This window comes from Pimephales promelas, chromosome 21 (assembly GCF_988280905.1).
Source record: "Pimephales promelas chromosome 21, fPimPro1.hap1.1, whole genome shotgun sequence".
Lineage (NCBI taxonomy): Eukaryota > Metazoa > Chordata > Actinopteri > Cypriniformes > Leuciscidae > Pimephales > Pimephales promelas.
In genome coordinates, this window is record NC_142789.1 from 14791690 (window position 1) to 14819222 (window position 27533).

At 38.6% G+C, this 27533-nt stretch overlaps 1 protein-coding gene across 3 annotated transcripts in view; it reads right to left on the reverse strand.

The window, feature by feature from the left end:
* The window catches only part of tbl1xr1a (TBL1X/Y related 1a), an 80604-nt gene that overhangs the window by 1869 nt on the left and 51202 nt on the right, over positions 1-27533 (reverse strand). The window contains exons 3-16 of one of the 3 annotated variants that reach the window (XM_089124915.1): positions 18931-18996; positions 8340-8442; positions 7753-7898; positions 5951-6170; positions 5211-5343; positions 4739-4880; positions 4599-4662; positions 4007-4104; positions 3460-3520; positions 3246-3367; positions 3085-3159; positions 1872-1999; positions 239-404; positions 51-152 (exon numbers count right to left, since the gene is read on the reverse strand). In XM_089124915.1, coding sequence (XP_088981041.1) covers positions 51-152; positions 239-404; positions 1872-1999; positions 3085-3159; positions 3246-3367; positions 3460-3520; positions 4007-4104; positions 4599-4662; positions 4739-4880; positions 5211-5343; positions 5951-6170; positions 7753-7898; positions 8340-8397 — 1515 coding nt within the window. In that variant the 5' untranslated portion in view covers positions 8398-8442; positions 18931-18996. Of the gene's footprint in view, positions 1-50; positions 153-238; positions 405-1867; positions 2000-3084; positions 3160-3245; positions 3368-3459; positions 3521-4006; positions 4105-4598; positions 4663-4738; positions 4881-5210; positions 5344-5950; positions 6171-7752; positions 7899-8339; positions 8443-18930; positions 18997-27533 lie in introns of those variants that run through there. The other 2 variants (XM_089124916.1, XM_089124917.1) reach the window with 2 other exon arrangements.

Genomic DNA, 27533 nt, shown 5'->3' on the forward strand with positions numbered 1-27533 from the left:
ACACAAATCCATAACCTTTACTTGTACTACTATACTAAGCTTGTACTTACAGAGCCGTCCGACGCACTTGCTCCTACTTTGTCTCCTGCTGCATTCCAGCAAACTTCAAAAATGCCCCCAGTCCCTCTGTAGCTATGGACTAGAGCACCAGTCTGTGGAAATGACACAGACAGAAGAGTTGTGATAATGCTGCAGTGTTTGCATCAGCTCTGCGGAATCAGAAAAGGTCCAGTCTTACCTGTGTGTTCCAGATGTGGACACACTTGTCGAAAGAGCCGCTGGCTAGATGGCGTCCGTCCGGGCTGAAGGCCACGCTGTACACGGGCTCCTGGTGTTTGGTTAGTGTGTGGATGCAGATGCCTCGATCTACGTCCCAAAGCCGAACAGTGGAGTCAAAGGAAGCACTAGAGAAATGTCACACAATCAGTTTGAGTTCAGGTTATTAATGTAATTAACAACACATTTTTAATGGGAATGCAACGTAAAAAAATTGACTTGTGTTCTAATTAATGGAAACTTATTCAATTTAAAAATAAATTGATAAATGCTACAATGGATAAAAAGTATCGGAAATGTTTAGACAAAATGTTTAAAATTCATATGGAGTTGCACAAACTAGTCGACTTTAAAGGGATACTGGAAATAGGCTCATTTTACCACTCCCCCAGAGTTAAACAGTTGGGTTTTACCGTTTTCGAATGTATTCAGTCGATTTTTTGATATTTAGAAGAATATCAGTAACCAGACAGTTTCTGGTCTCCATAGTAATTTTTTTTTTTCCTACTATGGAAGACCAGAAACAGTCTGGTTACTGATATTCTTCTAAATATCAGAAAATCGGTTGAATGGACTTTAAAATGGTAAGACTCAACTCTTTAACTCTGGGGGAGTGGTAAAATGAGCCTATTTCCAAAAAAAGTAGAGGGCACAACAGAATAAGATGCCTTTGAAGTCCACTGTTACGCTCAGTTTTTTTTTTTTTTAACAGTTGAAATGACTAAATGCATACTCTGGGAACGCTCCACAAGATACGTTTGATTATACCATCTGGATGCTCAAAATTGATCAGGTGAATGCATGTTTTAAAGAGAAATGTTGATTGGCGTTCTAAACTAATGCGCTGCTGCATTGTAACGCTCGCGTGCAGATCGCACTGCACAGAAACATTCAGAAGTGCACAAATGTATTTTTAACTAAAATATCTTAGTAACCAGTAAATCTTAGTAAAATATCTTAATATCCGTTCATATAAATGTAATCTTTACTGTGCTACTTTATCGGTATCTGATTTAGAACGAGCAGACATTTGTGAGAAATATAACCCCAAGACAAAAGAACCGATAAATATAAGCTGGTATGTAGGAGCAAAAGCCTCAGCTCGAGGTTCAGGCTTATTTGTTCATTAATAAAGTCATCAGCGACAACTCAACTTTAACAACTAAAGTAAAAGACTAAAACAAAAAGTAATTCAACCCCTAACACATGCACTTGATATAGCAACAATTTATCATGCATCTCTTGAGAACACATTTGGTGGAGTATAGTCTGATAAATCTGGTTCGATAGTCCCTTTTTAAGAGCACTTTGTGAATACCAAATGCACTAAGCTGGTTGCCAGCCACCACAAGTGTTTTTTGATCATTTTCACAAAACTTTCATGGATCCCAGACCCTGAGAATATCTGGGAACACAATCTTCTATCGCTTGTTTCTACTTCTTGACTTATTTTATGATCTGGTGATTCTGTACTCTATCAGAAGATGTATAACCGTGCATGGATTCACCGTGCAAATTCCATACAATTTGTAAATAGTAGTAGCTATTATCAGAGTAGCAGCTGGTGAATCGATATTAAAGGATGGTGACTCTACCTGGCCAGCATTAGATTGGCATTGGGGTTGTTGGTTCCTGGACCTGTGGGGCTCCATTTTATAGTGTAGATTTCTTTGCTGTGAGCTTGCAAATCATGAACACAAGTGTCCTGTTTCATACTCCAGATCTAGGACATTGGAAGAAGCAATGAGTAAAGACAGCATTTGCATTTTCAAAACACCTTATGAAAGGTGCACCTTGTACTTGGAGCTGGACGTTTGTATGAAATGGAATGAGGCAATACAGTTTATATCGATACAGTAGTTAAATACGAGGACATAGCGGAGGACGCAGTGTGAACTGCTGCAGTGAAAGTACATAGTACAATTTGTCCTAAACATGACACAAACTTTGAAATAACTGGTAAGATAACAAGTTTAAAGCAGCTTGCCCAGTGTCAGATACTGTTGCTGACTGACAGATAGTCAGCCTCAGTGCTTAACTTACATTTCACAGGTATATTCTCCGTCTGTAAACGTTAGAAAGTCAAACGAGCCTTCTGCACAACATGATATCATGACTTTTGCGTAAACATACAAGCCATTTTCGAGTCAAGTGGCGTATTATCTCTACGCATTTTGAGCTAGCCCCGTGTATGTCTACGCCATTAATGTCTGAGTGATTCCACATGTCTGTACACACCGTCAAATGTCCGAGCGAAACGAAGCAAAATGTAGATCTACATCTGGGGAGCGATCTTTTTTTTCCTAGGATGGTAGGGGAACACTCATTAATGCTATTAACCCCAGTGACGGGTAGGTTTAGGGACGGAGTTGAGGTAGGTCATATATTTATACAGTAATAACAATAAGTTAATGGCGTTCATAAACACGCTGTGAATCTACGCTAAAATTCAAGCTTTGTGCGCCAAACAGACAGAGCACACATAGAATAGTAGCATGACTAAAATATACATATAGCTAAAATTTGTTGTTGAAGACAATAAATGTGCCATATGTGGAATTTTAATCCTACAAGTATATTTTTATGAAAGTAGCCATTATAATGGGGTAATCAAATGCAGGATAATTTAATTAGTTTTATAATTAGAAAGTACAGAGATGTATATCGCCATTTAAACAAAAAATTCAGAGATTTGATTTTTGGCCATATTGCCCAGCCCTAACTAGCAGTCATCTTGATTCCACAATATGAAAATACGATTCTGAATTTCTATATATATAATGTAGCCAGCGAGAAGAGGACTCTTACCTTGAGAGTCATATCATCAGAACACGACGCCAGCAGGTTGCCAGTCGGATCCCATTTGATTGCATTAACTTCATTCTGGAGACAGAGAAAAACAGTTTGATATTCATCCCTTTGGCAGACTGAAAGTGTAGGGAACAGCGGGATGAGCAGACAGTTCTTACTGTGTGTCCTTGGAATGTCTTAATGGGTCGGTCCTGGCCCAGTTTGCACACATGGATGCACATGTCTGTGCTACAGGAGGCAAACGTGTTGTTACTCTGCCAGTCTACGTCCAGAGCGGGTGCTGAAGTGAAGGGACAAAAGGCCACAGCATAAGAGTATTTTACACAATATTAGTATAATATTTATAAAGAATAAAGTGGAATCTCTATGAACCTGAATGAAACGGAAACTGCTGTTTGGCTTCCCCTGTGTGAGCATCCCAAATGATTGTTGTCTGAAGAAAAGAAGGAAATATTAACTCATCTGTGACAGGATAGACTGATATAAACTATTAACTAGGTTAATTATCCACTAGATACTTACATTTTCTGAAAAAAACAAACAAACAAAAAAAAAATGTGGGTAGTGGATCTACAGAACTACAATGCTAGTGTCCTAGGTCAGGGAATTCCAAACTTTTTTGGTCAGTCCAACCCCTATAATGTTTACTTGAAATAACCCCCAAAGATTAAGTTAATATTTCAATCATTTTGCATGTTCATGGTTCTCTGATTTTGGTTTATCATCACAAGACATGCAGGTGAACAAAAAATTTAATCAAATATTTTAGTAACCCCAGTTTGGGAAACCCTGTTCCAGATTGATTATCGTTTTAGGTGTCAGGGTGTTGCTATGCGGTATTGCAGTAGTTTGGAGCATGTTGCTATTGTTCTGAGTGCTTTCTTACTACACTTCACAGACTGTAGTTTCCTTCTCGTACCTTATCAACACCGGCGCTGAGGATAAAGTTTCCTTTTTTGTTCCATTTTAATGCGAAAATTGGACCTTTATGTTGCCCCAGGGTACTGGCCAGATTACCTGTGAATGAACACAGTACTGTCATGACAACTCTCAGAGTGTTTGGCATTATAATGGATATGAAAATGTTGATATATTTGGTCTTGGCGGAATAGATCTGCTACGCTGCTGCTGCTGCTGCAGAGAAAGTATGGGACTTTCTACTGCCAACACATACACGACACTCTACTGTGGGCAAGAAAGACATGCTGCTGTACAATATAGCATACATGAATTACACTTAGCATATCTATACAGGTGGAGCTGGGGAAGGTGAAGGCTCTGAAAGTGCACTGCAAATGCAGCTCAAGTATTTGAAGGTTGAGCAGCAAGCTAATTAGCAAGTGAAACAGAAGGAACCAATCAGCTGAGCCCTATAGGGAAGGATGTGATTGCAAGCAGATTGTGTTAAGGACCTATCAGCCTGCGCCACCTAGAGTTTCATGACAGAACTCTGTATTTGTCAGACTGAGAAAAAAAGCATGTTGATTCAGAAGGCAAATAACTTTGCTTACCATCTTTAGTCCATATTCTTGCAAAGCCATCATAGGAGCCTGTTGCTAATAGTGTACCTTCACTCTGAAAAACACAAGGTGGAAACGTTAATCTTTCAATATACAAAGAACAGAGAGAGTGTTGTCAGAGCTGAACTCACGTTCCAGTCTAACGATGTGACGTCTTTGTTGCTGGGCACATCTTGGCCTCCTTCCCGTATGCAGTGCCTCAGGACGAGCTGTGTAGAGCTACTACTGCTGTTCTCACTCAGATTCCAGATACGTGCCGTTGAGTCTCCAGACCTGTGGAGAGCCAGAGTATTGAGTAACTCTTTGACTTCCCCTTTCTACACATGCACCAATCACGCTCGTTCTTACCCAATATCAATACTCGACCAATCTGTTGACAGTTTCTAATCTTGATGTTTATATAATCTATTCCACACGGTTCAGAATGGATTGCTATTTAAAATATAAACTGCTACTACAAATTACAATTTATGAGACTAGAGTAAACTTTTGGATACTTTTATATGACAAACCCAGAGTATTGACAGATCTGATTTCCTGTTGTGTACTCAGTAAGGATGAATGGATGAACGGATTCGGCGATGGAAAGAGACTGTAACTGACCCAGAGGCGAGCAGGTCACTGACGGGGTTCCATGCGCAGATGAAGACCTCAGACTCGTGACCTCTCAGGACCATGGCTTTATTCTGAGGGATCTCCACATCCACGTCCACCTCCATCATGTCTGCATGGTTATCTGCACATATCATCACATGACGTCTATCATTAAAGGAGCATTTCACCCTTTTCAACATTAATCTTTATTGAAAGTGGGTCATACATGTAGTCGAAATGTAAAATACATTTTGAATTTGGTGCCCCCTTGACCGAGAAATGACAGAAAATAACTTTAGGCGTATTTGTAATTAAGACAACAACTCCCACTTTCCACTTTCTAAAGCTTATTGCAAATGGGTGAAGTGTCCCTTTAAGAGGAAAAACGCAACATCTCTTTCATTAAAGGCCAATTTATACTTCTGCGTAGGGTGCGCGCAGTAGGTACGGCGTAGCATACGCACAGACGCGTCCCATACCGCGTACCCTTCCGTGTTGCCTGACGCGCACCTCTTCAAAAATGTGAAGCGTTTCGGAGCAGTACTGCAGAGCAACCAATACCTGAACGCAGAAGTATAAATGCTCTCAACGGCGTCGCCTACGTGCGTAGCCAACGCCGTATACTACGGCGTACCCTCGACGCAGAAGTATAAATTGGCCTTTACAGCCACAGTTTACTGAAAGCTAGAAAATTGCACTAAAAACAATGTCAAACAGGTAATATGTTACAGAATCATTCCATGACTCACTCGGTAAGGCGTGAGCACCGTTCTCTTCTCCGTTTGCGGTGTTCTCTCCGTTTTTGGGGTTACCCTGCATGTTGGTGCTGGTTGCAGAGGGCGCTGCGGCGGCCTGTTGCTGGGCCAGTTTGTCTCGGTATGCCTGCTGCCGGGTCTGTACCACATCGGGCATCACCGCGTCAATCAAGGACAGAGATTCAATTGGCCGCCCATCAAACAGTGTGCCGTCCTGGAGACATAAGTCAACATGTCAGCCATGCACTCATTTCACGCTAAAGGGATTGTGTAAATCAACCAATATCATTATGTGGGTGAACCTCACAAAAACATCTGCAGGGTGGACTTCAACCCAAAATAAACTAATAAAAATAAGAAATTATAGTTTTACATTATTAAAATGAAACCTATTTTTTAGAAGCAAACGGTATAACGGTATATATATATATATATATTAGGGCTGAAACGATTGGTCGACAATAAAAATTTTTCGACAAATATCGTTGTTGTCGAGTTGTAACTCTATTAGTAATAGTCTTGTCACTTGCCTGTATTTTGTTTCATAATCATGAAGACTTACAAAAAGAGATGTTAGGAAGAATATCATGGCAGTTATTTTTTCTTTTTCATACTGTAAATTAAAAGCTGAATGAGAACATCTCTGTCAGCTCAATTGTCATGTAAAAAAAAAAAAAGATTGTAATTTTAATGGTTTGCAGATTAAAATTTTACCATTTTTAGGCGCTTTTCCACTGCATAGTACGATACGGTTCGGCCCAGTACGCTTCGACTCGGCGCGGAACAGTTCGGATCGCTTTGCGTTTCCACTGCAGTAGTACCCCTTCAAAGTGTGTGGGACTGATCGTTATTTGCGCGCGCCTCTACTGCCATGACATCATCTTAAAAGCGCCACATTTTCAAACCCACAACACAGGAACAATGGAGACTATCGAGGGGATGGTGTTCCTGATTCTCGGTATGTGGTTGTTTTTAACTGCTAGACGGAAAAATGTGTTTAAAATAAGGCTGATGGCAGCAAAACAAAAATACTGCTAGAAAAGTGTCTCGTGTCGCAAATCCAATGACGCTAGTAGTGACGCTGGTACGCTTGGAACCTCAACAGACCAGGTACCATTTAAAGCGACCTGAAGCGAACCGTACTGTACCTTACCATGCAGTGGAAAAGCACCACAAGTGAGCCGTACCGAACCGAACCGTACCGTACTATGCAGTGGAAAAGCGCCAATAGTGTCCTGAAGTAAATTACCCTTTTTCTGTTTCAGTTCACAAAGCAGTGGGCCTATTAAACAATGCTTAGAGAGCATTTGTGTTTGATTTGAGTTGGACTGAAATCTGAAAACTTATATATAATATATAAATAATCATTCCAAACCTATTAGCCAGCAAAATAATAGACGATTAGTCGATTAATCATTCTAATTATCGTTAGGTTAATCGATTATCAAAATAATCATTTGTTGCAGCCCTAATAAATATATATATATATACATTTACATTTATTGTCAAGGTCTAACAAATATGTAGAAAGCATTTCCTTCCCCACTAATGGTAAATGAGTATCATGACAAATATCGATCATATGATATGAAAAAAATATCTGATAATATTTTTGGCTCAGCCCTTGTGTGTGGGCCTTTTTGAAGCCTTTTCCTATATATATAACAAATGTATCTGGGCATTTTTTGTAAGATTCACTAATCTGCATGATAAATGTAAATATGCAAATCTAGTTGTTAATACAAAAATTAAAAAAAAGCTCCTTGATTGATCTGTAATTGAAGCTGTGAAATCACCTCATTGATGCTGACTTCTGCCTCCACGTACTGCAGGCCCTTCTGGATGATGGAGATCAGGGCAGCAGGGGGCACTAGGGCTCCGTTGATGTTAGACTGACTGATGTGGCTCTCAATGCCGAATGTGAAGGCAGAGTGGGAAAACCCTGCCAGAGGGAATGATAAACACTTCAGTGTGACGCTTGCTGGATCAACTTTCTCTCCAGCGGAGGGTATCATGTGCACTCCCTTAAACAACGCCCTGACTGTGAACAATCCTAGTGTTCTACTGTAATCAATGCTGATGACAGATACACAAGTGATCTGCAATAAAGAGTAAAAGGAATAGTTCACCAGTATATGAAAAATATATGAATTCTGATGTTGCTTTTCCCACTTAATACACAAATTTATGAAAAAATTGTTATGCAATTAATGCCACAAAAGAGCCATCATGTGGATTTAAAAGATGGGGACTGTTTCGATTATACTTTCTTTGTGATATTTTGGTAGTATTAACAGCCTCCTGGTTGTTATCAGCTGTCATAATGGTAAGAAGCTGTAAGTTTGGATACAGTTTTGGGATGTTTTATTTAAGCAGCACTTACCTGACTCCTGCAGGTATCTATACACCAGGAAGTTGACCTCATCGCTGCTAATACTCATCTTCACACCTGCTTACACCATGAGGTCAGCACACAGGACACAAGCCTGAGAGAGAAAGGACAAAAACAACATCAGAAAGCGATCTTACAGAATGACACTAAAATGACAACATAAGAGGTATGAATATTGCCAGGCTTTCTGCCTTCCAGTCAAGAGTAAATATAAAATGAACCCTCTTTTACAGTGAAATTAGGGGGTAAAAGCTCTCTTTGTCAGCAGAACCTGAATGTGTACTATTGCTGCCAGAGGTTACCAAGGGCTTCACAGTCCTGCATGACTGAATAACAAGTCGTAGTACCTAAAGTAGCCATTGCACTGTGGGGGCGCTGCTGCACCAAACCTGCAGAGCAGTAAAAACATCTGCCACTGAAAATGTTTACATGAGGGCTACTACAAAATACCTTTGTTTACTTGAGTTTGACACTTGGATTCATTGTGACTGGCATTACAGAGCTGTCAAGATGTCAGTTTACACTTACAGACGTGTTTAATTTTGTAGCACAGGAACATTTACTTGAAATTAACCTGACCTAGATTTGACACTCAATTTAACTGTGCAAGGACCAACATTTGCACTTCATTGTGATTTAAAGCAACAACATAAAAAGAAGGGGGGGGCATATTTCTCAAGGACACTGCTACACTTGCTAAATAGCGTACAAGTTAGGGTGGTTTTATTCAAATAATACAGTACATTAAACCACAATTTCAAAATGTCCGCTCAGCATTGGACTTCCTCCAGAAAAGAGCATCACTGAGCACAAACATTTTCAGTATCACACCGAAACACTGCGTAACCACAAGCTAATTCTGAAAAGTGACCCATTTCCTCACGACCTCTGTGTCCGCCATTCCATCACATCCTCATTTATACGGAGAAGTGAAGTGGAAAGTATTTCCCCGTCGCTCTATAGATGTGGTTTGTTTGCAAGATGGATGGTTTTCATCATCTCAGGGTTTTTTCTTGTGATCATTTTTGAGCAATGACATTTTGTTCTATTTCTAGACTGTCCCGTCATGTGATGTAACACCTGTTCTCTTCTAAACCGACTACAGCTTGTTTTGGAGACATTTAGCTTGCTGATGAACGCTCAATTAGCTGGCTGAATTTCTCAGTCGCCTGCCTTGCGCTCTTCTCATAAATGATGCAAAAGTATGCAAATAGGAGCATCATCAAAAGCTAGTGTGTCAAAGCCAATCAGATAACAGAGATACTGCAGCATCCAATCAAATCAGACCAATCGGCGCCACCGAATCGATGCTTTTTATCTCAAAGCATAGCCAAATTAAATCCCTGCAACAGTGCAGAGTGCTCATCTATATAATCGAGCTGCCGCGTCGATACCGAGGAGGACCGCTACCTTTCAATAAATCAGGCATTGAACTCCAGGCATTTACAGTCCGCAACATTAGTGCAAGTAAAGAAACCACAGGTGGGGAAATTCCCTCACACACATGACACAGAAAGAGCTTTTATTGAAACGGGTCACGGCAATCAGGGATCTCTCCATGAGATGTACCGCAATCTGCGCCTCGAAAAGCGCCCTCAGGAATGCAAATATCGTGATATGTCCTCGGCCTTGGACGACATTTTGGTGTGCTGGGGGATGCTTAGTGTGTAGAGTAATCTTCATTGTATAATCAAAGGCGGTGTGTGTTGCGTAACAGTGGAGCGCCAGCACTCGGGGTGAGAGAGTTTGTACGGAGTTATTCAAGGCTGAGGGGGAAGTCTGAGAGGAAACACTGTTTAACTGGTTTGGGTGAAAGGTGTGACAGACGGCTATCGCTTTACAGACTGATAACAGGCCACTTTATAGCAATAATGTCAAAGAAGGACACACACGGCAATTTACAAATCGAAAACGGTTTCATCATTTTCAAAGTCATTTCCCTGCTGCTCTAGAAGTGGCAAATAACATAATCTGTTCTTATGCTCCTCAAAAGAAAATAAAAACAAAAACTAATACTAAGTCTAAAAATGTCATGTAGTGTAGCCAAGTAAAAATATTTTCAGAACAGTTTAATTAAAAAAAGTAATTTACTTAAATATAAACATTAACAATACAATTTTAAAATATATTTAGTGAGTCTTAAAACATGTTTGTAAAAAATGTAATTAACAAAAATAGTGTGCAACTAAAACGTTTTGAAGTTATTTGTCAAGATGCAATTATTAATTCACATATATTAACATCTACATAAAGTCCCTGTGAACCTGAAGTTGCAACCGACTTTACTAACAGTGTTGTGTAGGGCTGTACTATCCCAGTTGATTCATTGTCGATCCATTCTGGTTCGACCAAAATTCTGATGTCAGTCGATTTTCTGCTGCGTTAGTTGGTTGGGAGTATTATAATAACATTATTAATAATCAATACTCATCAAGGCATGGCGACAGTGAGCTGACAAACAATTAAAATAAAAAAGACACTTAGTCATTGTGCTTTGGAGTTTATTCAAAATTATAAATGAATGTGCTACTTGAATACATTAACTGGCACATTTGGTATTCTGTCAACTCAGGCTTTGATCCTGAGTTTAGGTGTAACATCAGTAGCGAACAGCCAAACACATGCTGCTAGAGTTTATAGAATATTAAGAATTTAAACAAATGTACACAGGAAGATTCGTCGTCTTTTGGGAGGTGATGGAAACTACAGTCGTTGGCAGGAACACTGATTTTAGTTTAGTCCGGTTATACAGTACATACAACCACGAACAGCACATGTTGTCCATGAGCTCCGTAACGACATCTCTCATAAAGATTTGCGTCTTTAAATAGTAAAATAATTCTCCGAAAAACAACTAGCCTCTTCGCTAACTAACACACAAAATACCATTGGAATGCTACTTCCGCCGCCTTAGCGGAAGTTCCACCCACTTTATTTTTTTACAGGAGCGCCCCTCGGAAACTTGTGGATAGTGTAGCCTACGATACCGCGACTGCATAAGACTACAGAAAGAATACAAACAACCTCATTTCCATTTCCGGTGGCGGAGTAGTACCGTACATTACAGAACATACAATGCAAGTCAATGGAGTTGAACAAAAAACTATGATAAAACCTGTTGGAAAGCATCTTTTGCAGCAATTTTTGTGTGAGCATATCAGTGAACACCCCAGACCACTCGGTGAGTTTCACGTCTTTGTAAACTAAAGTTTTATGGGGGTGAATCCAACCACAGAATTCGAAAATTCTCAGGACAGCAGCATTTGTCTAAAAAACAATCTTAACCATTCTATTCCATCAAAAACGATCTTAAAACAGGGCTTCAATGGTAAAATACCAAACTTGTCCTTTAATATCTGCGGCCGAAAACACATTACCAATAAATTATTAAAGGTTTAAACAGTCTCCTTCTGTTTTTTGTTTTTTTTCACGACACACTCATAATCATTATATTTGACGGTGCACTGTGGCAAGCTTTATGTGTGGGTTTGGGTGCTGATTAGGCATGAATTTTATATAGACAATTAAAAGGTCATTATGATTAATGGCTTATTAATTTAAATGCTCGATTAGTCGACTAATCGCTTAAATGAACGACTACTAGTCGTCTAGAACAATCTTTAGTTGAGGGCAGTCCAGTACACTGAAAATCTACACAACTGTAAACTACAGAAGAGGCTGATTACACCTTTCGGTGTATGTGTGTGTGTGAGAGAGTGTTTGGCAGTGGTGCGTTGGGCTTTTCACACGACTCCCTTGACAACAGTGAACTTGATCCTCTCAAACCTCTTAAGGCCTGGAGAGCTTGTGTTCTAGTGTAACACTGACTGCAAAGAGTGTCTTCAGGAATTTGCGTCCAATGGTCAATGGTCATCGTCCACCACTTAAACAAAAAGGAAAAGATCCCAAAAGCCTAAGCATTAAAATTTGACTCTAAGCAATATTACAGAGAGATAAAGAGCTTGGATGAGTGTAATGTAAATCATCACTCTTAAAATTCAGTCAAAATCACAGTATATTAGAAAGACCGTGAGATAGTCCTTCCCCAAACTCCTGTTAATTTTTGATCCAATGCTGCGGTGTCAAACACTGGATCTAAAAAATAATTCTAAAATGTCAGCATTTGATTCCAAAAATATGAATATTTAACCATCTCAATATTTTAGCAACACTTAAGTGTTACACATTGTTATTTATATTATTATTAATGTTTATATTTAATAATTAAAGACATTTATATTATAGCATGCTAGTAGCTAAAATTGATACTGGGAATTAATGTTACTGGTTAACAAAATATTAAAAATGATAATAAATGTTATGTACCCTTAACGTATTGTATGTCAATAAGGTCAAAATTGTTTCACATTTAATGTACTTTTTATCAAAAAATAAATAAATACAAAAAAAAATTATAAAATAATAATTCAGATGATTGTAAAATAGTTAAACGCCAATATAAATATTAAATATTATAGATGTGAAAGTTAATTGCTTCAAACATTGCTTCATATTTACAGAGCAATCTTCAGAATGAATTAATGAATACATTTTCAAATCAAAATGCACACCAAGTAAACAATATAACCTTTTACATGTTTTATACTATTTGTCTAGCCATGTTATTGTCAAAAATTCCATCTACGCTATCAACTACAGTTTTCTCCTGAAATGTGAAGCACTCTGCTATTTGTAAAACAAGGCAAGGTAACAGAAGAGCTCTGAAGACGTGCTTTCGCCACCCCACATCCAGACAATTGTGCCATTTTTCTTCCTCTTTTCAAAGCAATTATGTCAACACCATTTTCACCAGACGCTTTTGGAGAAATCAGCATATGGCTCACATCCCTCCGTCAGCATTGAACAATCAGGTCGAGTTCAAAGGCAAAGCAACCCAATCAATCCGGCAGGAACAATGGCCGTTGCCACACGCTAGTGAATGCTGCCACAAGACATTAAGACAGATGCTGGCCTAAACTGCTTGTGATGCAACTAACTCTCCGAAGGGCGGGAAATCAAATCAACTTGGACCAGGGAGATTAACGCGTCACCTCACCTGACCTACTTTGAGATCTGGACCCATCAGTGTGTGTCTGAAAATGCTGGGGTGGGGGAAATATGACACGCCATAAATGGATCACTTCCTCTTTTGTGTAAAGTGTCTTAAAGCAGGATCCCACTTTGCGGTGGTCAAACAAGTACACATCTGCCGCAGGCCTCATAGTGCGCTCTTTTAAGGATCTTTTAACCGCCGTCCTGCAAATAACATTGGTCTGCAGTTGTGGATCCTTCAGTTACAACGCCACAGTTTTTACACTCTTCAAGCCTACGGATGGCTTGCATCTAGTCATCTCTGTACATTAAACTGGGAAATGAGAATGTATTGTAACTTCCAGTCCAACTCCTGTAAAGCGAATAACCACTGGCACTGTGGGATCATTAAACTTTGTTTCAGTTCCAATAAAGCTGGATCAAAGTCACTCTGCAACTTCTCTGAACCAACACTGTTTAAGTAGGTGAAAGATGATTCTCCTTTACAAGCAACAAAAAACAAGGCAAGTGCTGACAGACAACTGTCGAGTCATATTTCATCCGTCAAAATTGGTTTTTGAAACATCGCTAATTTTAGTAGGCAAAATATCATTTCTTGTTTCTTTTGACTAAGCAAAAATAATTTTTCACATTATGGTGTAAAATATGTTTATAACATTTAAACATATTCTTATCCAAAATGAAGTTTGAATAATGTAGGTATAAATAGGTAGAATAAGGTTAAACGATGGCATTTAAATGCAGCTTGCATCTTTACTTAAAATTTGACTCAATTTGAAAATACATGACAATTTTGAGACATCTATAAACCCTTTTTATGAAGTTTAAAATATCTGATCTTTTTACGCCTCCAGTTTGTTTAACATGAAATTGAAATCCTTCAAGGATTCATTGACACTGTTAAATATAGAGCACACACCACATGGCAACATTTGAAAACAATAAAGTTTGTAGGTGAAAGGACATTTCACAGAAGGTTATCAGCATATATTGTGACATTGCTTCTGAACGTTGCTGTCACCAGGCGGATTTTCACTGCATTTTTGTAATGAAATGTTGACTATCATATCAATGATTTTATCTTTGACGCACAGATGGGAGTCGCTCGGAAGGGAGGCAACGTGCTGCTCCAAACCAGGACTTGACAGAGGACAAGAAGAATGGATAATATAAGGACAAGACCTAAACTGCCTGGATTTGCTGGAGGACCATGGGGTTTGCGTAACGTTTTTGCCCTCCTCTGAGAAGTCTTTTTAAATGACATGCTAAACAGAGAACAATGTGACTTGTTGTGTTTAAAGAAAAAAAAAAAGCATTTCAAAGGAAATGGGTTACAAATAATACCAGCTCCTTTCTAGAATAGATTAAACTTGGAAAAAAAGGAAAGTGAGAATAATTATCTATAATTCTGTTGCTTGTTAGTATGCCTACACATACGCACACTGTGACTATCAATTATGGTAAATGGACTGCATTTTTATATAGCGCTTTCATATACCCGATGGCCAACCAAACGCTTTACATATTGCCTCACATTCACCCATTAATTCACTCATTCATACACCGACGGCTGTGTCAGCCATGCAAGGCGCCATTCCAGCTCGTCGGGAGCAGCTGGTGTTAAATGTCATGGACACCGCGACACTTGGTCAGGTGGAACCGGGGATTTAAACACCAACCTTCCGGTTTTTCGACAACCTACCTGAACCACTGAGCCACTGACGTGTAAATCTTGTGTCGTGTAGTCATGAGCATGTTGTTTTTGAATCTATGTGAAAACCAATGTTCCCACCCTTTAACTGAATTATCCCGAGGGCTAATTTCATGTGCTGAAGCACGAGTGACACTTAATATGGCCTGATTGCCTGCAGATACAGAGCTAAACTATGAGTAAGCCAGATAAAGCCTACACAGCATTTTTTACGAGTCACTAAATTGAACACCATGTTAGACCAAAGGTGAGGTATTAATGTACATGCTGAAGGACAAATGTGTTATGAGCCAAGTGAAAAGAGGAATGCAACGCACACCTCAAGGGATCATCTCACAAATCCGGTCCAGAAAATGTGCTTAATATTGATATAAATTAAGGCTGGGTATTGACACAAATTTCACAATTCGATTCGATTTTGATTCACAAGCTTGCAATTCGATTAGATTCCAATTCGGTTTGATGCAACATTTTTTATTTTGGATATCAGGTACAATGCATGGCAATATTTCTCAAGGAAAACAAATCTCTTAACTAATGCTGTAAACTATATCGGATACAGTTGTAGCCTTCTAGGCTTCATTAGCCTATAATAATATAGGTAATCAGGGAACTACACTAACCTTTTCCACTGGTGGCACTTGCGCTACTAACTTTTTCAGTTACTGGCGCAAAACATGATTTGGTCGCACAAATTATTTATATTAAGCCGCACTCTGGATAGTAATGAATAATAATGAAACTGCATTAGGGGTGGAACGGTACAGAAGTCACGGTTGGGTTGGGTTCATACCTTGGTTCAGACATTCAGACGGTTCGGTACGATTTCGGTACAATGGAGTGAAAAGCAAAACAAAAATGACATTTTTTATAAATGTCTTAAGCCTCGTATTTTTTAAGTTGTTTAAGTTTTATTAATAAAGGCATAGAACCAGTTTTAGTTAATTAGTTAAATTAGTTAAATTCTCCCGGAATCTAGAGCGAGCAGAGCGAGCGAGACAGAGATTGTGCTTCAAACCGCCTAGCGCATGCAAGCGCACACATGGCAGAGAGGGAAAGCGAGCGAGAGACCTTGCGAGTGCACGTGTCATCCAAACGTCCCAGTTTTACTTTTTTTTACTGTAACTAACAGATTCCTGTCAAAAAAAAAAAAAAAAAAAAAAAACAGTGGTAGGAAATAGGAGTTATTCTTCTGGGGAATGGGACGGGATTGGATGTTTTTTCGTGGGATTGGGACAGGACCGGATTTTTTTTGTGGGAGTGGGACGGGAGAGGTTTGAAAATCCCTCCCGTGTCACCCTCTAGATCCCACCGGGTACCAATCATCTCCACTACAAATAGGAAAGAGGCTACAATTTGCAAGAGCTCACCAAAATTGGACAGTTGAAAACTGGAAAAATGTTGCCTGGTCTGATGAGTCTCGATTTCTGTTGAGACATTCAGATGGTAGAGTCAGAATTTGGAGTAAACAGAATGAAAACATGGATCCATCATGCCTTGTTACCACTGTGCAGGCTGATAGTGGTGGTGTAATGGTGAGGGGGATGTTTTCTTGGCACACTTTAGGCCCCTTAGTGCCAATTGGGCGTCACTTAAATGCCACAGCCTAAGCATTGTTTCTGACCATGTCCATCCCTTTATGGCCAACTTGTACCCATCCTCTGATGGCTACTTCCAGCAGGATAATGCACCATGTCACAAAGCTCGAATCATTTCAAATTGGTTTCTTGAACATGACAATGAGTTCACTGTACTAAAATGGTCACCCACAGTCACCAGATCTCAACTCAATAGAGCATCTTTGGGATGTGGTGGAACGGGAGCTTTGTGCTCTGGATGTGCATCCCAGAAATCTCCATCAACTGCAAGATGCTATCCTAAAAATATATGACTTAACTATAAGGATGCAGAAAAAACAGTATGTGACAAACCACAGTGGGTAGAGACTGAGAACTGACCAAGCAAAAAAAATGACTGTCATCAACACTGGATCCCAGCTCAGAGAGAAAGCCAATAATCAATACCTGATTCATTTAACCACCCCTGGTCAGATACAAGAGTTATTCATCTGTATGTGAACCGAGTGCACTGACAGTGTTTCCAGGAACTCTATACCGCGACTCAGACAGCAGAAATGACTAATGAGTAACATATTCAAGGTCTGTGGAGACCTGGTTAACAGGAAGGGGTTGTTATCTACAGTGGTAGAAGAACTAGAGAGCAATCTCCCCTTTGACCGGATTCTGCTTCTGTTGGTGTGTGTTTTTATACATGTTGAAACTTCGAATGGGCTGTTTCTGGTGAATGTGGGACAGGCACTGCCTAAAGGTCTGCTGGAACATGATCTGGTTGGAACAGTTCCGAAGGGTTACATCATATCACCACCTGCCAAAATCACTTACTATAGCCAGAGTGCCAGTACACACAGACTCATTCATTGTTCTGATTTGAGTGCATTAGCATTAGTGGTTGCGATTTAAAAACTAACAAAAGCTTCTTATCGTAACAGTGACCGACAAAGGCAACTTGGGATAAAATAATCACCTTTGGCCTATTATAAAAAGCAGATTGTTGCATTTAACAATTAAATCCAAGGCACCATCTAAGTTTATGATCTGCTGACACTCTTGCACATAAGACAATAGTTGGGGGAAATAAATATTAGTGGGAAATTTGGCTTTCTGGATCTGTGGTGTATCAGTCAATTAATCATGATAGAAGCCAACTGGAATCGGTTATAATTTTTAAATAGTTTTTTAGCAAAAACAACGTTTTTATGACTTCAACACAGAACTCGTACAAATCGATAAAGAATAGTAGTATGTGAAAATGATAAAAAAAAACATAGCTTTGCATTCAAAGAGTGCTGATAATTAGTTCGATAGCATTTGAGTGCTTAACTTTTAAATTGTTCTGCTACAAGCAATAATAGATCCTGCTTTGGACTGTTTTAGAACCCTTTTTGATGATGAAAGGGGGAAATACAACTTCTAATCCTTTTCTAAGCAGCTTCCTCACTTTGTCAGGAAATTACGAAGAGAATAAAGAATATTCAATTGTTGAATACATGCTTGATTGGTGAAATTAATAGGCTACTTTTATTCAGCAAGGAACTATTAAATTGTATACAAGTGAAAATAAGGAATTTACATTGTTACAAAAGATTTCCATTTAAAAACAGTAGATGTTTTTTAAGGGTGCCACTCGCAATTCACGAATCATAGATTTTCGATTCGTTTCAATAATGATTTTTGGAAATTCAGATCAATTCAATTTGAGACTTTTCAGAGTAAGATTCAATTTGATACTGCATTTTTAAAATACATTTATAAGATTATCCAAATGGATTTTTAATCGCTGCATTGAGAAGTGAATCATTACACCCCTATGTTCTTTTAAATGTTCTATTTAATCAAAGATTGCTAAAACAAAATTTGGACAGTAGTGTATATAGTGTTTGTTAAATGTGAAGTCTAGTTTGACTGTCCATCCATTTGCCAGAATAACGCTTTGATTTGAATTCTACATTCACACAGAGTCAGGATTCTCACTAAACTGCATTTCTGCAAGTACTACGAATCTAACCAAGGTGATCATTGTTGAGGAAGCCGTCATGAAATGTCAACAGGCTTACAAGGTGCAAACAAAACATAGTAGTAGAGAACAGTCTGTTCTGAATTCTCCTGCTCAAAAACAGTTTCTGAAACACCTGTAACTTTTTCCATGTACTTTTAAACAGAGTGCAGCTCAAAAAGTTTTTCCATTTTCCTTAACGAGGAAAAAAAAGCCATCTTAGCACCAATATGCATTTATACTCACCACACTATCAGCTCTATTTCCACAAGGCAAACGCTTTTTAAGGATCCAACCCAAGTGTTTCAGCACCTGCAATAACATTACAGAAAAGGTTGAATGAAGCAGAATTTTTCAAGCATCTGGACTTCACCTGCAATGTATGCTTCAATTAAACCAATCTGTCTGAGGTCAATGAAAGCATGTTTGTGGACTTAGACACATTACTCTCCAGAGTAATGCAACAGCCTGAATGAGTGTCTCTATGGACTTGCTTAAAATGTCCAATAGATATCAAAGTCTCCCAGTAATCTTCTTTGTGATGGCACTTACATTTTTCAAGACAAACATACCAGAAGGAATGTCTTTCTTCGAAATGAACCGTCCACACTCTGCGTTTTATATTCGGACAACAGGCTAAAAGCCGACTGACTTTAAAACAGGTTTATTTCACAAATGTATGAGTAACTGTCAGCATTACTATTAGGGTTGGGTATCGAGAATCGAGTATCGATTGGAACCGGGACTAACTTTTCGCTTTTCCCGGAATCGTTCAAAAGTTAAAATTTCGATTCCTAGTTTCGATATTCATAGTCCGCCGAGCGGAAGAAGAAACCGCTGAACAACACCAACGAAGAAGCGTCTACCGGAAGTGTTGGCATAATCGCGCGAGTCGAATATGAATAGCTTCGTCGGCGGTCCAAAGTGTGGCTTCACTGTTCCGAAAAAAACGAAATCTCGGCAAAATGCAAAATTTGTGACGGAAGGAGTATTTCCTTCAGAAAGTATTATTTCCTTCAAAAAAACCTTTGGTTAGCAAGGTTAGCTAAACTTTTTTGACCCTCCCTCTTAAAAGAATCGGAATCGAGAATCGTTAGGAACCGGAATCGAAACAAGGAATCGGAATCGGAATCAGAATCGTTCAAATTCAAACAATGGGCTATATGCACGCATAAGTTCCGCATTTGACGCAAGGATGCTCGTCTATTTCCGGTTGTGGAGATTTAAGCGGAGGAGAACCGAGGAAAACGGGATTATGGCAGAGTCTTCAAAATTTACTGTCCTCCCGTCTTTGAAACGAAACGTACATACGTTTAGATGTATTTTTATATATAGTTATGTTTATTTAATATAACTTTAAAAAGAAGCATAAACACAACGAGGGGTGTCTGTTTTATCTGTTTTTGTGACTAACGTTTCTTTATTATAACCATGGAGTAAAAAATTCAATATAAATTCTCGGTATTGCATTGGACTCTGCGATCGGCGGAAGTTATCGAGCATCCTTAATCCTTCACCGGAAATACCGCCGTGCATAGAGCCCATACCCAACCCTAATTACTATGTAGATAATATAACCAGGGTTTTTCCAGCAATTAAATAATGCTTGCAGCCACCAAAATGAATGTGTGTGCCTTTAATTTAGCCAACTGTGTGTGTGAACACAATGGCCAATCTGATATAAATTAGTCCGAATCTGCTCAAAACGGCAGAATTTATTCAGGGCGAGTTCTTTGTGCTCGCAAATCCTTTCATTATATTCAACAAAGTACAAAAAACAATGTCAATAAGAGATTTATTGCACAGTAAAGCAGCTTCATTGATTATAACAGACATTCATGCAAGAGTGCAGCGTTTGTGTACCGCACATTGTAATTGACTGCTGCAGTGATTATAAAGGGCAGCAATCTTTGCTCGCTTTCTGTATGTAATATATATTTTTCATGCAGCTAACTGCACACTGCAAAGTTTCTCAACTGACAATTATATTTAAATGTGCAATTGAATCCAATTGACGGTGATAACAAAAGCAATAGACGGAACAAAACAATTTCATACTGTATGTAAATGAATAGTACAAGTTCATATTAAAATATTTTTTTGCATTTATTTTGGATTTATTGTCAGTACTGGGCTCGCAGTTCACATGAGTAGGGCAGTGTGTGTGTGTGTGAGAATGACTGTGTTCATCCGCCACCACTAAAGAACATTTTTGACATTTTAAACTTTAAGGTAAGGGGCCACCTAAGCCTACAACAGAGATGAAACGCGTTCCACCACTGTTGGGTTGACATAAAAAAAATAAAAAAAAACAGAATTGTTTTGCCCTACATAGCCTTTGACTTTTAACCTACATTCATCATTGTTTAGATTGACACACACACACACACACACACACACACACACACTAATTTGCAATGCATCAAAAGAATAAAAAAAGATCACATTCCCAATTATTAAAGGACTAAGATAACCTTAAGGTAAACTGAATTTTTTTTAGTGCCCTGTCAAATGGTTTTGGCAAGAGAATAAACAAATTAAAAGCATAAAAAAGGTATATTTCATCATCAAGAAAACTCGCCGCCACCTCACCAAAACAAGGTGTCTGTATGGTCGAAAACTTGAAAACTTACCCTGCCACATACCCACAGCTAAATCAGGCTTAAAAGTAAAAAAAAAAAAAAAAAAAAAAATCCAGGGCAGTTTTCCCAGGTGCAGATTATGCCTGTGTCTGGAATTAATTTCTGCATTCATGAATCACCATCTTGGGCTCACCCTGAGTGTGCTGTAACTTTTAAAGGGAGCATGTGTTAGTTTCCAAAGCCAAGCAATGAAACGCATGTATTGACATGGCATGGCTGTTAAGTTACAGCTATTGGCGGGTTTCAGAGGTCTCTTGTCTACGAAGTTTAAGCTTGAACAGAGATGGGTGGATACTACTTCCTTCGGGCAGCCTGCTCCCAGTCCATGTCCCGTGGGTTTCTGAGACTTCTTTGTGCTGTTGCACCTGCTGCTTCTATCTGTTTTCCAGAGCAGCGTACATTCCAATTAGCTCAGATTATTGGCATGCGCTTGCTAAGCAAAGTAGCAGGTGTCGCTACAGTGTTAGGCAAAGAATGTCCGATTGGAGAGAAAAGGGATGGCCAAAATGTTAAAAACCAACTCTGGGATTAATTCAGGTTGCAATCGGTTCATTTACATTGACAATTCATATAAAATGTGAAAGTGTTTGTGGAAAATCCAATTCATTGGAAAACATTTAAAGTCCCTGTAAAGTCAAAATTAAGTATGTGTTCTGAGTCTGTCATACCACAGAAAAATGTGATATTAGCCACCCAGCCCAATTTGAATGATAAAAAAAGCCGGCAAGTACATAAATAAGCCATCAAAATCTTGAAAAAAATCAGCAGTTATCTATGTTCTCAAACGCTGGGGGCGTGTCTGCTGGCTGCGCTGAAACCACACCCACTCGCGGGAAAGCTGTCGACGGTGATATTAGGTGAAACTGCTCTCGGAACGGGAGGATGAACGCTGAGGCGGGAGATAGTCGTTTCGGCCCCGTTCATCAGCAGCATCGGATTATCAGTGAATGCTAGCTGTCTCTGAGGAAAGTTTATAAAACGATCCTGTGTAAAATGATCACTACATAGGCGAATCGGTGATCCTCAGCTCTTCAAGGTTGGCTCTACACAAAATTAATCCACCTCTTCTTGATGTGATCGCTAACTAATAGTAACTAATAGTACTGACAGTAAACTCGCGATTGAGTGGCGAATGCAAATGTGCTCTATTGTTAGGGGAGAGATCAGCCCCTGTCTATGGATCAGCCAACGTGCGTCATCAAGTTGGGGCGTGTCCACGAGCTCTTGGGCTCCAGTGCGTCATCGAGCCCTGTTTTAGCCCCGCCCAAAAAATCCGTAAAATAGCAAGGGTGAAAAACTGTTGAACGGTCTAACTCTGTATTTCAGAACTTCCCTGTTCACAGTCTTTGTAATATGTTTTAGCAATACTTTGTAACATTTATAATGTGTTTAGAATTTTTTTGTTGAATTACCTTTACAGGGACTTTAAATAACTCATTCTGAGCAATCGATACATTAACTACCACATAATACTTACAGTTTACAATTTATTTATTTAGTTATCATTATTTATACAATTACAATTTATACAGCCTGCTGCATTAGGCTCAAAACATGCACTACTCAAAGCAGCAAGCTCAATTTACCACGTTGTTTTTAAATGTGTCTGACTGCCATTAATAACAGAACTCAAGCATTCTGCATTCTCAGTGTCGTCATAAGTGCTATAGCAGACATTATGCTGCGTTCACGTGCTATGGAAAATAGGATATTTTCCACTTGTGAACTGGTATTTACCAGTGTGTTGCATTCAAGTGCTTTTGTTGTCGTAATGTGGTAAAAAGATGGAGATCCAGACCTGTTATTTAGCTAAAACTATTTTAGATTGCTTAAGTCATCTGCTACAGCAAGAAAATGATTTATCAAAACTCAAAAGGTAAATAATATGCTGTATATTTTATAGATCATGAATAGTATATTTTTTTTTCTACCATTCACGACTCTCACGGTGCTCTGGTCAAAGGTTATCTCATCTCAGCAACTCGTCCATCAAAATATTCTACGAGTTGCCCAGTGGTAAATACCACATGAGGGGGTGTTCATGTGCATTTTCCACGTCGGCTTTTGGTATTTACCATAATTACCATAGCACATGAACGCAGCATTAGTGTAAGTAGGGTAAAGTAGTATTGCATTGCCCAAGCCTCAATATACTGCATTAAGTCCAATGCAGAGATGAAGTGCAACAGAATGAAACAAGGTGGGAATTCAAATAACTCCTTTTAATTTGACAGCATCTTAAATAGGGCTGCACGATTAATCGCAATTAACCCTAAATCGTGCCCAAACCATCTTAGTGCAATTATGAAATCGCAAAGGCTACGATTTTTTTTTTTCAGTGAAGCACGGCTCTGTGATGAGTAGTAAATGCTACTCCATCTGAAAGCAATCACTGTGAGTTTGAGTCACTTTTAAGTTAAAACCAACACACAAACATCTTTCCAAATATGAAAAGCATTTCTGAACCTCGTGTCCAAAAAAAGTGACAGCGATAGTATGGTCCCCTTAGGAATATAAACAGTTAATCGATTATCGATTAATTGTCGACAAGAATTAAATTAAATTATTTGTCGGTTAATTGAACATTGTGAACGTGACACGAGATTCTCATGCGAGAGACCCGACACAAACTTGGCGGCAAAAAAGAAACCAAACACGAGGGTGTCAAAACGGAGTGGACTACCAGCGTGCTAACCTCGAAAATCCAGCGGTAATCTAACAATAACTTAGTTCTCCTTATTAGCTAGGCTCCTTGCATGCTGGCTAATAACTTTTTTTATAGTGCTAGTGAGAGCTAAGGTGGTCTACAATCAAACTCGATTTTAAATAGGCTTAGTAAAAAAAATATAACGAAAATCAATGTGGAGGTCAGCGTTGATATTGTGGTGGGCAGCCACAAATAAATGAACTTATGGGAAACTCTCCTCTAATTTTACTGTCAATTTCCTCTGGGATGATTTAAGTTGTGTTCAGTTCTATATCTGAAGTTTCCAGGTCTAGCAATCTTACTTTTACCTTTCTCAGACCAAGGGGGATTATAAGAGCTGCTGCTAATCTTTTTTTCGGATAAGTGTTTACCAGACAGATTATTAAATGTAGGCTTAAAGAAGCTGTATGTAAGAAATGTATTTCAAAAAATCCTAAAATGGCCCTGATATGTCACTAGACATTAAGAAATCATGTTCATTTCAAATACTTTTATCACTAACAATAGTCCAGCCAGGATACCATGAGAAATTTACATTATATAGCCGAAAAAAATCAGTTAATCGTTAATCGATCGATAAGGTCAATCAACTAACGATTAATGAATTAATCGATAATTTGCATCTCTAATGCCCATAGAGGGATTTCTTGGAATGAGATGTTGTCTACTTCTGTGGCGGGGCATATTTGGAGTTTCGTCCTCTGGCTTTCAGTTGGAGCAACATTTACTACTGATCACAGAGCCATACTTCACTGACAATCAACACAATAGTGCAGCCCTAATCTTATAGCAAAAACAATTACACCAAAGAGACAAAACTGCTAAAAATATCCATCTGATGCATCTCTACAAGCCAAAAAAATTAGTAGTGCATGTGGAATATAAAAGTGAAGAACTTCCCATTATGAGTGTGATGGACTTCAGAGAGGTTTGAGTGTATTTGTAATTGTAAAACTCACACTCGTTATTGAAAATTCAATATAAGTAAACTTCAGCCAGAATTGTACTTTTACAAAGCAATGCTATGTAATTATGAAAGCTTGCTTCCACCATGGAATAAAAACATTTAAAACATAATTGCGACCTTTTATCTCACAGTTCTAACTTTTTTCTCTCTTATGATACGTATGATATAATCCTGTTTATATCCTGCAATTCTGATTTTATAACGCGCAATTCTGTCTTTAACAAAACTTAGCTTGTTCATAATTACGAGTTAAGTCCAATTCTGATGAAAAAATTCACAATTCCGATTTTTTAACTTGCAATCGTGAGTTAAAAAGTAAAAAATGCGAGATATCAACACAATTCTGATGGGAAAAAGTCAAAATTGTGAGATATAAACCCGTCATTGCCTTTTTTTTTTTTCAGAGGTGGAAAAAAGCTTCCTTTAATTATTCCCAAAATATTATATTCCAATTCTAAAGACTAGCAAACACCAGATAGTTTAAAACAACAGTCCACAAGAATTCAAAATAATTTAATTACAAAACGCATTACATGCATGAAATGCATTCTACTTTACTTTACTTTACATTTACTACTCTGTAAAATTATAAGTAATAATACATATTTGTGCAACATGTAAATAATTAATACAACAGAAAAGTAATATGCATGATACATTCACACGATTAATTCATGTTGTGTGATGCTTTAGCTGGTATAGTACTGTGAGACACCAAAAAGGAATTGTGACAACACTACTCACACAACAGTCAAGTTTTCTCTTTCAGGTCAACTATTGTCAGAGCAGATGATGCCAAAAGCATTAAACCAAACAACAGGTTACTATCAATGACAGTTAGAGAGAAGATTATAGTAGGTTATCATGCAAACTGTGGGATTAACTTGGTAACATTATGTCGCGCTGTTGAATCACATTTTAGTGGAACAAATCACCATAGCAACTTGTATTCTCAGGTTTAGCTCAGGTGAGCAATTATTCTCTCATTCTAAGCTTTTAAGCCGAGACCTTTGTTTAAACCTACAATACCGTGTCCAATACAATTCATCTGTACCAATACCAATACCGAACAAACCAGAGTGTAATCTTCAACTGACAGACCCTTAATATCAGCATCTGCTTTCCACTGATAACTTTAATCAATACACACTAGTAACCTTTTTGTTTGTTTTTATCTAGTGAACGGAAACTGGTTGTTGTTTGCGGTACAGTGGCAAGCAGGTGACCTAGTTTCACACTGAGAACGTGCTAAAAGAAAACACCCTTTCTTCAGAAAGTCTGCCACCGAAATTGAAACTTCATATACTTGAGCATACAAAACATTTTGGGCAATCTTCACAATGCTACCTAGCTGAAAGGAAACAGATGTCATGGTTTCCTTTCAAAGAGCAGTTAGTCTTTACTCCTACACACCAAAGTGACAGTTCAGTGGAGTATGGAAGGCTGTTTCCTAAAAAAAGATGGAGGCTCCGACAGACTCTTCCCCTCCCCCATCAGTTAAAATAAGGTAATGAGGGGGGGTGTTCGTTAACAACTGTTGATGCACCTGCTAGATAAGCCAAACACCTTCTCTATTGTTTGGAGGATCTTACATCAGACAGGAAGCAGGCTGATAAAAAAAGGCAGTAATCAAGTGCGATTTAGATCGAGCCGCAACAGCTCAGGCACAAAGGTTAAGGTTTGCATATTCATCACTAAATGGCGGTTGCCTTGACATTAATGCTAAATAATCTGGGGAGGTGATAGCATCTATGAATCAGGGATTGTGCTGAAAAGGCAGACAAAAGAATAACTAATGAGAATGCAGTTTTTTTCGTACTTTTTTTAGCTAGTCCACATTTTGTGATTCTTCTCTGTCCTTTACATTGTTGCGTGTCAGTTTGTACAATACAATCCTGATGAGTAGGGATGCACCGAAATTAAAAATCTGGGCTGAAACCGAAAATGCTTTTTAAAAATTATTTAAATTAATAATAATGATACTTTAAATTATATAATTTCTAAATTTTAAATGAGCTTTTTGGCAACACTTTTACTGAAAATGACACTAAAATTTGACGGAAAATATATTAATATTAACTATAAATGTATTATCCAGATTTATTTTTTGACCAACTATCCAAATAATTTATAGTCCAACAAAGCTATTATTATAGCATGTAAGGAGAGCGTAGCTCGGAGCCGGTCAGTGAACGAGAGGGTAGAATCATCCGTTGCCCAGCACGACTATATCACGCCATGTTACAGCACAGTAGGGCTATTGCAAACAGAGACAAGTCTACTATAGAGATATTTCATGTTGCACGTCATTTAGGCAGATTTTGCTTTTCCGATGAGCATGAGCGGTACATGAGTGGAGCGTACACATGGTCCTTGAGCAACTGAGCGACAATTAGAGTGGAATATTGAGCAGAGTGTCACACGGCTTAGTAATAACGGCTAGCGAGAGAGTGAAACCTGAGAGCTGAACACTGGGGGGCGCCATATATTTATTGGTTCATATTTTAAGCCAAAACCCGAAAAAGCTAATCGT